Source organism: Falco naumanni, chromosome 1 (genome assembly GCF_017639655.2).
Source record: "Falco naumanni isolate bFalNau1 chromosome 1, bFalNau1.pat, whole genome shotgun sequence".
Classification (NCBI taxonomy): domain Eukaryota; kingdom Metazoa; phylum Chordata; class Aves; order Falconiformes; family Falconidae; genus Falco; species Falco naumanni.
This window is the reverse complement of record NC_054054.1, coordinates 6,576,972-6,589,399: the sequence shown is the minus strand read 5'-3', so window position 1 is coordinate 6,589,399 and position 12,428 is coordinate 6,576,972. Positions and strand designations below refer to the sequence as shown.

Below are 12,428 nucleotides of genomic sequence, written 5' to 3'. Positions count from 1 at the left end.
ACCCTTCAGTCAAGGCGAATGGTTTTGTGATAAAGGTTGCCAGCTCAAATGTTACGCTTTTACCATCTGTCACATCCAAGGACAGAAACAAGGCCATTTTTATAGTCATCAGTAAGGGCAAAGAAGTAACATAAATCAAACATGCAGGAGGAGACCTATCTGAGGGACTTAACTCGGCAGAGATGCCAAGCACACCCAAGACTTGAGACACCAGGTGAGCTGGTCAGAGAGCAATCCCCTACTGACCAGTTCTCAGATAAATACTGACACAATGACTGTAGCGAAAGCAGTTCAGTTAAACATATATATTCACATAGGAATAGGAAGATTTAAAACAATTAACAATTGTTAAAATGAGAAGGCATGTAAAACTCCAAAACGTCCATTATTACAACTTTTAGCAGCTGAAGTACTTAGTATCTAAAATTCATCTGACCGAGATTGTGCCTACAGAAGCCAAATTTATGCACTACGCCTAAGCCTCTCTCAAATTTCTAGAGGCAGCTTTGAGAGAAACAGATTGAGGCAGACTAATTGAAAGGTTATCAGCAGCCTTAACTTTCAGGTCTTTTGCAGTGTGCTACCATCTGTAAAACAGCTAACAACAAATACGCAAAATGGTTCGTTTAGAAAGCAAACAGGCAGTAATTACTGAATTAAAGCTTTACCTCTGCTCGTTGCGTGCGAGGCAGAACAGACGACTTTTCAATGGCATAAACATCCACCAAGTAGAGGCGCGCTCCTTGCTCCCTGTCCAAGATGGCAGCGGTCTGGATGACACCAGTATGGCGCCCAATGGTGAAGAGGCGCCCAAGACTCTTATCTTCGCATCGGACGGACACAATGTAGTATTCCACCTGAGCTTCAGAGCCCCGCGGACTCGCTGCTTCGATAGAGATCACGTTTGTCCCAATGGGCTCACCTTCTTTTAAGATGGTTATGTACTTTGGCTGAGTGAAAACAGGCCCATCGACCCCTTGAAGAATTATAGTCATCTCGGTGGTGGATTTTCTCCTTTCAGGGCCAAGATCCGTGGCAGAAACTATGAGATTGTATATGAGTTGAGAAGGTACCAAAGCTGACGCTACTCTTAAGTCTCCACTGTAGCGATCCACAATAAAGGTTTCGGTATCTCCATTGACTATTTCATATTCCACTTCCCCATTGGCACCCTCATCAGGATCCGCAGCAATAATGGTCGTCAGGATGGAACCGATCACAGCCGAGGGGTCGGCTGCGAGAGCATTTTGCGATACGAACACAGGAACATTGTCATTTTGGTCCGTCACCAAAATGGTCACATTCTTCAAAGCAAATCGTCTGGACTCCACAGGAACCGCCTGGTCGGTGGCTTTGACTGTTAATTCAAAGAGATTAGCAAACTCACGATCTATTTCAGCGTTGGTAAATATTGTCCCTCTCACTTCATCTATACGGAAATGATTACCCCTTGGCATCTGTTGAATGATTGCGTACGTCAGCTGCCCATTAATATCTGCATCCGGATCGTGAGCAGTCACAGAAATAACAGAGCTACCAACAGGAACATTCTCAACAATAGATTTAAAGATGTCCCCTGGAGGAAAATTGGGAGGGTTGTCATTGAAATCCCTAACATGTATTACCACTGACATTGTAGATGACCGTGGTGGCCTTCCTTGGTCTTTTGCTGTTATATTTAGCTTATATAGAGACTGTGTCTCAAAGTCCAGTTTCTTTGCAAGAAAAATACTACCAGTGTTGGGACTGATGCTAAAGGTCCCATGATTGTTTGTCCCCGTAATGCTGTAGTGGAGGTCAGCATTGTCACCTGAATCGGAGTCAGTGGCAGTGACAGATGACACAAGTTCACCAACCCTCATGTTTTCCAAGACATCCACTAACAAGGTTGATTTAGGGAAGGAAGGACTGTTGTCATTTTCATCCAGCACATCAATGCTCAACATGCAAGTTGAGCTTAGGGAAACTGCTCCAGAGTCTACCGCTTGGATGACAAGTGAATATGACGCAGTAGCTTCATGATCTAGTTTGCCTACTAACGTCACTTGGCCTGTGCTACTATCTATCGCAAACTGTTTTTCTTCATTCCCCTTGATTACAGAGTAGTGAATCAATCCATTAACCCCTTCATCAACATCTGAGGCAGAAACTCTCAGCACCTGTGTCAGATTTGCTGCCAATTCTGATATAGTAGCTTGGTAAAGATCTTTCAAAAATTTGGGGGCATTATCATTGATGTCTTTCATGTAGATTTGTACAGTTGCCTGGTCCTTTAGAGGCTTTGGCAGTCCCTGGTCTGTTGCTATTACCGTGAGACTAAATACCGCAGCTCCCCTTTGTCTCATAAGAGCTTCTCTGTCAAACTGATGAGTGCTTCTTATTTCCCCTGTTACCGCGTTCAGCTCAAAATCTGGCTGCATATGCTCAAATGAATATCTGACTTCACCATTTGGCCCAAAGTCTTTATCTACAGCATTTATTTTACCTACATAGGATCCACCTCTCTGCTCCTCTTCAAAATAAAATACGTAGTTGGTGCTGTTGAACAGGGGCCTGTTATCATTCACATCCTCCAGAATTACAGTAACATTTACGGTAGCATTGAGTGGTTCTACTGCTCTGTCAGAGGCAACAACCAGTAAAATATATCTTTCCTGAAGTTCACGGTCCAGTTCACTTTTTATATACAGCTGACCATCTGGGAATATGCCAAAGGCATCCCCAGTATTTCCTTCAATTATGCTGTAAGCTATTTCACCGTTCACTCCCGAGTCTTTGTCGGAAGCCTGCACCTTAAAGAACCTGGAATTCACAGGCTCTGACTCCAAAATAGTAATTTCATAGGAAAGCTGGTCGAACGCAGGTGGGTTATCATTTACGTCGTGAACAGAGACAGTCAGGATAAAGTTGGAGGACAGCTGCGGCACCCCCATATCCGAGGCCAGGATTTCAACCTGGTAAGACCCAGCATTTATGTCAAGCGGCCCTATTAAGCTTATGGCACCCGTTTGCTCATTGATCAAGAACAAGCCCTTTGGGTTTTGCTTAAGGCTGTAAAGGACCATGCCATTAACACCTTCATCAGGATCAACAGCTTTGGCCTGGAATATGGCATGCCCAGCTTTCCAGTTTTCAACCACATTTACACTTTCCACCGCATGAATAAAGTGTGGGGAATTGTCATTTAAATCTTTGACGGTTATATTAACCACAGCATCACCAGTTATCACCCCACCGCTAGCAACTACCTTCAGCTGGTAAAACGCTTGCTCCTCCCTGTCAATAATACTAGCTGTGGTGATCTGTCCTGTCACCCTGTTGATGGCAAACACGCCCCTTTGGTCACCTGTTGTAATAAGGTAACTGATGTTGGTGTTGAGGTCCATGGTGGAAGCGAAAACAGTACCTACATGGTAACCCAGGGCAACATTTTCAAAGACAACAAAACTGTACACGCCCTGGCTGAAAACTGGTGGATTGTCCTGGGTGTCCAAGACAGTGATGGTGACAATGGCTTGGTTCTGTGACTGAAGATGGCCACCATCAGTGGCCACGATCTGCAACTGGTAAGCAGTTTTCTCCTCCCTGTCAAGGGCTATTTTTGTTGTGATGACCCCTGTCTGGCCATGGACCTGAAACCTAGAGGTGTCTCCAGCAGAGATGCTGTACTTGACTGTCCCATTGGGTCCCAGATCAGGGTCTGTGGCAGACACTGTGGTCACATAGGTCCCAGCTGGCTCATTCTCTTGGATATGGGCAAAATACTGAACAGGATAAAACACAGGGCTATTGTCATTCACATCCAGGAGGCTCACGTTAACTCGGGCTATCGAAGAAAGGGGAGGAGAGCCTAAATCAGTGGCCAGGACCTGCAGGGAGAAGTACGCCTGCTCCTCCCGGTCCAGCTGCGAGACAGTGCTGAGCTTGCCCGACACAGGATCTAAGCGAAAGATCCGGCGAGGGGTCACCGAGGAGGGGCCAACTGCTGCCACCACTGGCTCAGCTTCCTGCAGGGAGAAGCGGACAGTCCCATTGTCCCCCAGGTCCCCATCTGTAGCGCTCAGGACCAGCAACTCAGTCCCCGACGGGGAGTTTTCAGCCAGGGACACCTGGTAGCCCTCGGGTTGACTAAAGCGAGGTTTGTTGTCATTGACATCCAGGATGGTCACCACCAACTGGGCATAGGAGAACTTGGGCTGCACCCCCTGGTCACGGGCACTGATGTTGAGCACCACCTGAGAAGCAGTCTCCCGGTCCAGCCCGCTGGAGATGGACGTGCCCATGGCATGCCCAGTGGTGCTGCCCTCTGGGCCGGCTGTGGTGACCAACCCGCTGTGTTCGCTGATGCGAAACCAGCCAAGCTCATTTCCCGAGACGATGCTGTATTTGAGGTTGGCATTGAGGCCCGAGTCACGGTCCGTGGCACTCAGGCCCCGCACATAGCTGCCCAGGGGCACCTCCTCACTGATGTTCACCCTGTAGACCGACTGCCCGAAGACTGGAGGGTGGTCATTAATGTCATTCACAAAAATCACCAGGCTAGCTACAGAGGAACGGCTGACAGGAGCTGTCACCACCCCATCAGGGGAAAAGGTAGAAGTTGGGGAGCCCGGTGGTGCCGGCAGGGCTCCATAGTTATCCGCCACTGCCACTGTCAGGTTATAGGCCGGGATGCGCTCCCGGTCCAACGCAGCTGCTACCTTTATAAGGCTGAGGTTGGGTACCTTGCTGCTGTGCACCTCAAAGTGCTGCTGCTCGTTTCCTGCCAGGATTGACACAGAGATGTTCCCGTTGGCTGCAGGGGAGTCTGCATCGCTCACTGTCAGCAGGGCCACCACTGTGCCGGGGGCTGCATTCTCGTCCACGGAGGCAAAGCGGGAGGTGGCTGGGAAATAGCGAAACTTTACCCGGGGCTCGTTGTCGTTGACATCGAGCAGGCGGATGAGTGCCTCAGCCCGGCCGCTCAGTGCTGGCACCCCTCGGTCCATGGCCTGCACCGTCAGCGAGTACTGCTGTCGCATCTCATAGTCCAAGCGCTCCCGGATGCGGATCACGCCGCTCTCAGGGTCCACCTCAAACGGGAGGCTGCCAGCCCCCTCCCCGCCGCCACCGCTGCCATCACCTCCTTCCAGGCGGTAGCGGATGTCAGCGTTGGTGCCTTCATCAGCATCAGCTGCAGCGACCTGGAGAACACTGGCCCCAACAGGCGCATCCTCAGGCACTCGTGCCTGGTAAAGAGTCTGGCTGAAGACGGGTGGGTTATCATTGATGTCCTGGACGGTGACGTTGACCTGAAGGTACCCCCGCCGACGGGGCTCGCCCTTGTCCTCCACCTGCACCAACAGCTGGTAGCTGGGGGTGGCCTCCCGGTCCAGCCCACCCCTGGAAACCAGGTGCAAGAAAGCTCCTTCACCGCTGGGGTTGAGAGTGATGTTGAGCCGGAAACGTCCCTCCTCGTTGCCGGCCACGATGCGATAGGAGCCGTGGTCTACGCCGTTGGTGCCGCTGTCGGCGTCGGTGGCCGTGTCCAGGATAAGCTGGCGCCCGCTGCCCGTGTCCTCCTTGAAAGTCACCACGATGGAGGGGTCGGGGAAGACGGGCGCGTTGTCATTGAGGTCGAGCACCAGGACCCGCACCTCGCTGGGGTAGGTGGGCTGGCTGGAGAGCACCACCAGGTCCACCACGTCGCTGGCCAGGCTCTCGCGGTCGATGGTGGCGCGGGTGTGCAGGGCGCCCGAGGTGCCGTTGATGGAGAAGAGGGCATGGTGCTCGCTCAGGCGGTAGGTGAAGCCGGGCCGGGTGGCGATGGTGCCCACCCAGGTGCCGGGCGGCTGCTCCTCCAGCACCCGGAAGACCTGGCGGGGCTCGGCGGCGGCGCCCAGCGGCAGCAGCAGCAGCAGCAGCGGCGGCAGCAGCAGCGGTAGCAGCGGGGCCCCGCGGCCGGCGGCGGGGCGGCCCATGGCGCCCCGGGGGGGGACGGCGCCCCAAGGCCGCTGCTCCCGGCGGCGCCCCCCGGGGATCCGCCTCCCCCCGCTCCCGCTTTCCCGCCCGCTCTCCTCACCCGCGGAGGCTCCGCTCGCCCTGTCCCGCCGCGGACGGGAGCAGACCCGCCGGCGCGCCGCGCTCACGGGGCGCTCCGCCGCTGCCGCTCCTGCCGCCGCCGCTCCTCCCGCCGCCGCTCCGGGGCTGGGGGGCGGCCGGGGGCGCCGCGCCGCATCGCCGCTCACCAGCCGCCGTCGCTACCGCCGGGAGCCCCGCGCTCCGCCGCTCCTCAGCGGCCGCCGCCCCGCCACCATGCCCGGGCGCGGGCGCTCAGCGGCGGTGCTCAGCGGCGGTGCGCGGCGCCGCCGGGTTTGTAATCCAGGGCCGCAGCGCTCGCCGCCGCCCGGCCCCAACTTTGCCCGGCGCTCATTGATCCCTTCCCTCTTGACGCCCGGGGCCGGCTCCCCCCCCGGCCTCCCATTGGCCGCCCCGCCCGCCGGCGCCCCGCCCACCGCCCCGCCCCGCCCGGCGGGGGCCCCGCCACCCCGCGCACCTGGGGGTCCGCCCCGGCCCCTGCGCCCGGGGGAGGCGGCGGGGCAGGGCGGGGGGGCTGTGCCCATCCGGCTGTCCCGGGAGGGAGGCGCAGCCCCACCGCCCGCTCCCGCGTGCAGTGCGGAGGGGGTCGGGGCGGCGGGGACCCCCCGCCTCGCCCCGGTCGGGCCGAGGAGGGGCGGTGTCGCGCCTGCCCCGCACGGCGAGGGACGTGGCGACGGGCGGCCGCGCCGCGCCGCATTTTTAAAGCGGGTCTGGAAGGAACTTATGGGCTGCGCGGGGGGCGCGACACGTTATCCCCGTGAAGATGCTCCGCTGTGCAGCGGTAAACTTCCCGGGACACGGAGCGCAAGCGGCAGCGCGGTGCCGGCAGCCCCGGGCCCCACCGCGCTCCAAGCGCGGGCCGAGAGCGCCCTCTGCTGCCCGCCGCCCGCCCGGTGAGCCGGGACGGGACGGGACGGGGGGGCTCGCTGTCCCGGGCGCGGGGCGGGGGGAGTGAAGCATCGCAGGGATGCAGGAGCATCACTTGGAAACTGCGCCCTCGGTCTGGGTGAGGGCGCCGCCCCCCCGCCAGCCCACACCTTGCTCCGTCCCGACCCGGTGCAAGCAGCGCGGAGAGCCTAATCCCGCCGGGGGCCAGGGCAGGGACGGCCCCGCGGCCAGCGGGGGCAACAGGCTGATGCCGAGTTCGGTGACACCCCAGCGCGAGCAGGGATGCCAGCGCGGCGGTCGGCCAGCCTGGGGGCAGCAGTGCAACTGACCGGGCACACGCAGCCCAGCCACGTAACGAAATCAGCAAATACGGAGTTTCTTTCTCCCCGTGAAGTAGTTAATGAACCCGGCAGTGGATTTTCCAACAGGAAAAACTAAGAAAAGAGAGAAGTTTGGTGAAAAGATACTAGGAGAGCGTACGAGTAATGTGGGGTTGGAAGAACTGTGAGGATAAGGTGTCAAAGGCAGTTTGTGTCACGTCCATGTCGTACTTTGCCCCCCCACCCCCCGACGGGATTTCAAAAGGAAGATCAAACAAACAGTACCGGGAGCCTTGACCGGGTTAGTAGGGGCGAAGCGGTGGTTCCTGCCCCTGCCCGGTACCGTCACCTAAGGCAACGAGGTGCCTCGGGCCATCAACTCCCGCAAACCCCCTCTCCGTCGGGCGAGGAGCCCCCCGCCACGGCCAGCACGGCCCAGTGGCACGGCGGGTGGGAGCGCTGGTGCCCAGCACCCCTCCCTGCACGGGCACCCCGTGCCACCGCCAGGACCCCCCCTCTCGGACGCGGCTGCCCTCAGCCGGTGTTTAGTTTTGCACCTTCCAGCATCTGCTGCCGACACGGAGAAGGACGTTTGTGCCTGAAAGTGCTCGGCTTTTTCTAGCCGCCCTGGACGGCTCTGTAGGAAACAGCAAATTTACCTACAAACTGTTAGTGGAAACGCCTCCTTTCCTCTTGCAAGGAGCGGGACGGTAAAGCGATGCGACAAGTGACCGCGGGCCCTGCCTGGCTGCCGGGATCACGTACCGCTGTTCAGGTCTGCACCGGTTCTTTGATGTTTTACTCCATCTACCGGCGCGCACCGAGCCGTGCCTGCAGCAAGCCCTGCGGAGCTGAGTGGCTGCTTTATTTCCACCACAAAGATGCCCCTACTTGAGATGAGGTGTTCGGAATCAGCAGAAAACAACGGTACTACTCCATTCGCAAAAAGAAAAAGATTATATGGGGTGAAGAGGGAGGATTACCAGCATACGCCAGCATCAGCCTTAGCCAGGATAACTCTTCAACCGTTTGCCTCTACAGGTGTTTCTCACTGCCTGGGATTTTTCACATCTGCTCACTAAACTTGAGTTCAAAGTCAAAAACACAGTACTGAAAAACACGCTGGGTGTTCTGACACCCCCCTGGAAGGATTTTGGTCCGTTTACTAACGACTAGGTCAGAATGCATCATTAATCAAGTATATTTTGTGTGTGGAACAGACACAATCTTGGTCTACCGTTGTTCAAGCTTTTCTGTGCCCACAGTTTGCACTTTCCTCTGGATTCTTCTCTCAAATGCCCAAATGAAAAATACTGCTACAAAAGTAAGCAAATTCAAACATACTAAAACTCAGCATCAGCCTTTTACATGCTGTACATCTGAGGTAGGCAAATTGCATAAAATTCTGGAAAAGAGACTGTCTAGAAAACAGGAGAATATCTAGACAATAGGTGTTAAAGCACCAGGTTTATTCTATTCTAGACACTTGCAAATAATGCCTGTCAATATTGGATACCAGAATTATGACACGTGCCCCTTGCATTATATTAACACAAAATGATACACTGCAAAATTTTGCAATTTACATAAAATGAATAAAACTATCTATTTGTCAGCTTACAGTGTAATTTACTATTTGGAATTATATCACTGATCTTATACGATGACTTTAAATATCATCAGGTGGTTTCAGAAACAGCATTGCTTAAGCTTCTTGTATCCTTAGATGTAAAGCTAGCTTAGGTGTATTTCTAGATATAAGCTACCTACAAAAGAAAAAAAAACCACCAACTTTTGAATTCCTGAAGTGTTTCAGTATATCAAAATCCCATCTCATAGTATTCAGAAAGTATTTTTTCAATCAAATTATTTACAGAAATTATATAAAACTTTACAGCCAATTTTCAGTTACCGAAACAATTTCAGGCAAAAAAAAAAAAAAAATCATCATAATATTCTCATTGCAGTTGTATTCTATTTTTAATGTGAGCTTCTATTTCAAACGTAGCCATAGGTAGGAGATGTTTTAAGAATAATAATTTTACGGTATTCTTTTTTATTTTGGAGAAAATATTTTAATGGCTAAGAAAAAAAAAAAAACACATTGAAAATTAAGCAGCTATGGTAGATATAAACCAACACAAACCTGCCTATGCTGTCACTGCTACTGTCAGCCAGACATGTTTTCAGTGAGTTAACAGAGCAGCGTGGTAAATCGCTTGAGAAAGGTTCTCTCGTCTGTCACTGCCCATAATTTTGCCCCCTGAAAGATGAACAGTTTGTTTATATGAAGATGTGGATGTGACTGTGGATATCACAAATGCTACATTATTTCACATATCAGTAGCAAAAAGACAGGACATTCCAGGAAAGAAAAAGAAAAAAAAAAAAAAAAAAAACCAAAAACAAAAACAAAAAGCAGTTAAGGAAAGCTTGATTGCTAGCCACAGGATCATGGCCAGCGAGTGCCCTGAGTCGCAAACAAGAACAGTGCCAGCTGCCTAAGGGCTCTGCATCTTGCCTTGAGATAAGAGTAGTTCTGAGGCACTTGCTGGGGTAGGAAGCAGGAGAAAAATCAACCATCACCTGCAACAGTGTTTGTCCTTGTTATTCAGACTGAAACTGAAACAAACCTGTGATTTTGTTGGCGTAGGGAAGCTACTAAAGAACTAAAACCTGTGGAAACTGTGACCATCTCCAGTGGAAGTGCTACCCAAACTGCTTCAAAAAATCAAAATTCTGGGAACTTTAATAAAGTTTTGGGGGGGGTGTTTTTTTTTTGTTGTTGTTTGTTTGTTTGTTTTTGCTTAGCATGAGGGTAATAAAGAGAGAGGGGGAAGAAAAAAAAAAAGAAGAGAGGTTTTAAAACTCAGGGAAACTCCCCAGATCCTTCCCTGAAGCTCACTGGAAACTTTCAGTGTGGATCTGTTTCCCCTCTGTAATTCTTAAAGCCTGTGAGTAAACCATGACAGAGAGACATCCTAAGCCAACTTCTACTTCACATTGCATTAGCCTAAGTCTAGAGTAGCTCTGCTCATGTCAGTGGAATTACTCTACCCACAACATGGGTAGAGGTTTGACCCCTTCTAGATTAAAACAAATAAATTTAGACAGTTAAGGCTATGCTAGAAAGTGTTCCACCACTCACGACTTGTAAGAACAGAAAGAAAGTGAAGAAAAGGTCATTTTGCACTTTTCCTCTTGCCTACAGCTTTGTTGATAACACAGCCCAACACTTCATCAGGCTTTCACCTCCAGATACAGAAAAAGCAATCTAATCCCAACACCACCCAGTTCACACTCCACTGCAAAAAATCTTAATAGCTACCTCACAGTGTCCAGTGTCAACAGATCAACACATCTGGCTGTCACATTTAATGTGTTTCCAGTGCTGTTTTGCCCAAAGCAGCCAACGATACTGCTGAAATGTTGTACTGGAAGGCACAGAAAGTAGAGCGGAGAAAGCAAGAGGCACAGAAAGCCAGCAGAGAGCTGATGAATGAAATGAAAAGCATGGTAGGGCAGAAAGACAATGTTTAAGCATGTTTCCTTCCTGTGTAAGCTAAATTAAAATTGAATGTGTACCCATCATCTCACACAGTCCTCAGAGGTCTCGTGCTTATAGTCGGGTATTACAACAGGCAAAGGATTTTATTCTACAGCCTGAATAGGAACCAGTTACGATTTCAGCAGATCTGGCAGGTAGGTTTCTGTGTTTTGTACTTGGCGAGACCACAAAAGCCCCGTTTGATACACCGCACTCCTGAGGAACCTGGGACTTGGCACTGGGCATTTTCATTATTTCTTGCAGGCAGCTGGAGCCTTGCCCACACTTAGATCATTACAGTTTACAATGGATTCTACGATCTTACAGGTCTTTTCTAACGTAAATGGTTCTGTCATCATCTACAGACCCCAGCTTCATTTGTGATAAAAGATACCAGAGTCCTTTTAGGATGGACTTGATCTTCTCACCTGCCTAATGTCTTCCTTGCAAGGGCACATGGTGGAACTAAAAGCTGTTCAGAGGCCTGCCGAGGTCTTCCCAGGAAGGAGTTTCTAGTTTCACTAGGATGATATATCAAGGAAAAGTCACCGCAGGACTCCAGGAAGAGATTCCTGTACTCCTATGTGTAGCAATCGAATCCATTAACTTCTCACCAGCACTGCGCTGGGGAACTTTGTAGTCAGGAAGTCAGGCAGATATCCGTCTGAAATCTTAGCATGTCCCAGAGATACACCAACAGCTCCCCTCTCGGTGTGAGCTGTGCTCTTTTTTCCTATATACACAACTTTATGCTGTATTAAAATGCATCTTGGTCTGAATTCAGCTTTCCAGTAGATAAAGATAACCAATAATGCAGTGTCTCTGGGGACATAACCACTCAGTTTTATGTTTTCCTATGGGGTGTGCTGTATCTCAGTCAAAAAGCATTCCAAATTGCTCTGAATAACTGACTTATCCTTTTGCTACACCACACATTTTGCTGTTGGCTGATGTTTTTATCAGAATTATTTCCTTCTAGACCATTGATAAAGGTCTGCAAAGGTATTTGACCAAGACTACATCATGGCTGGCAGAGCCACTAAAAACACCTTAACAGAATGAGGATAATTCATGAACTTTTTTTTTTTTTAGGTCTGTGGGTCCACTTGTGTTACTGTATTGAACACAGACTGCTCTCTGAGCAGGGATATTTTATCAGGATTCATATGGGATTAAATTAAATGCTGTAAAGAACCCTAGTATCACTACTCACAAAACCAATATCAAACTATTTTTATTAGATTTTCTTGTTTATTTCTTCAATAAATCCTATTTTTAAGCACATTGCAAACCAGCTTGGCATTCGGTGCTTTAATTCTGTGCTTGTGTGCCACAGGAGCCTTGCATTTTTGTATGACAGACAACAGACTAACCAGTTTGTCCTCTCCAGCCTGTAAAAGTATATAATGTTAATAACGGTCTTTTAGTATTCCATTTATATATTCAAGGATCTGTTTAAAATGAGCATTCCAGGTCCTGGAAGCCAACAATTATTCTAATATTGTTCTTTCCCCCCTTTCTTTCTTTTAATGCTCAGAATCCAGAATAGCTGCTTTGCTGACAATATTGTACTCAGCCATCTGATGCTGTGAAAA

At 50.8% G+C, this 12,428-nt stretch overlaps 1 protein-coding gene across 1 annotated transcript in view; it reads right to left on the bottom strand.

Annotated features, from left to right (window-relative positions):
• The window catches only part of FAT4 (FAT atypical cadherin 4), a 150,858-nt gene extending 144,722 nt beyond the window's left edge, over positions 1–6,136 (bottom strand). The window contains exon 1 of the mRNA XM_040612771.1: positions 669–6,136. Within this exon, the coding sequence (XP_040468705.1) occupies positions 669–5,960 (5,292 nt within the window). The 5' untranslated portion in view covers positions 5,961–6,136. The remainder of the gene's footprint in view (positions 1–668) is intronic.
• Positions 6,137–12,428: the final 6,292 nt, after the last annotated feature.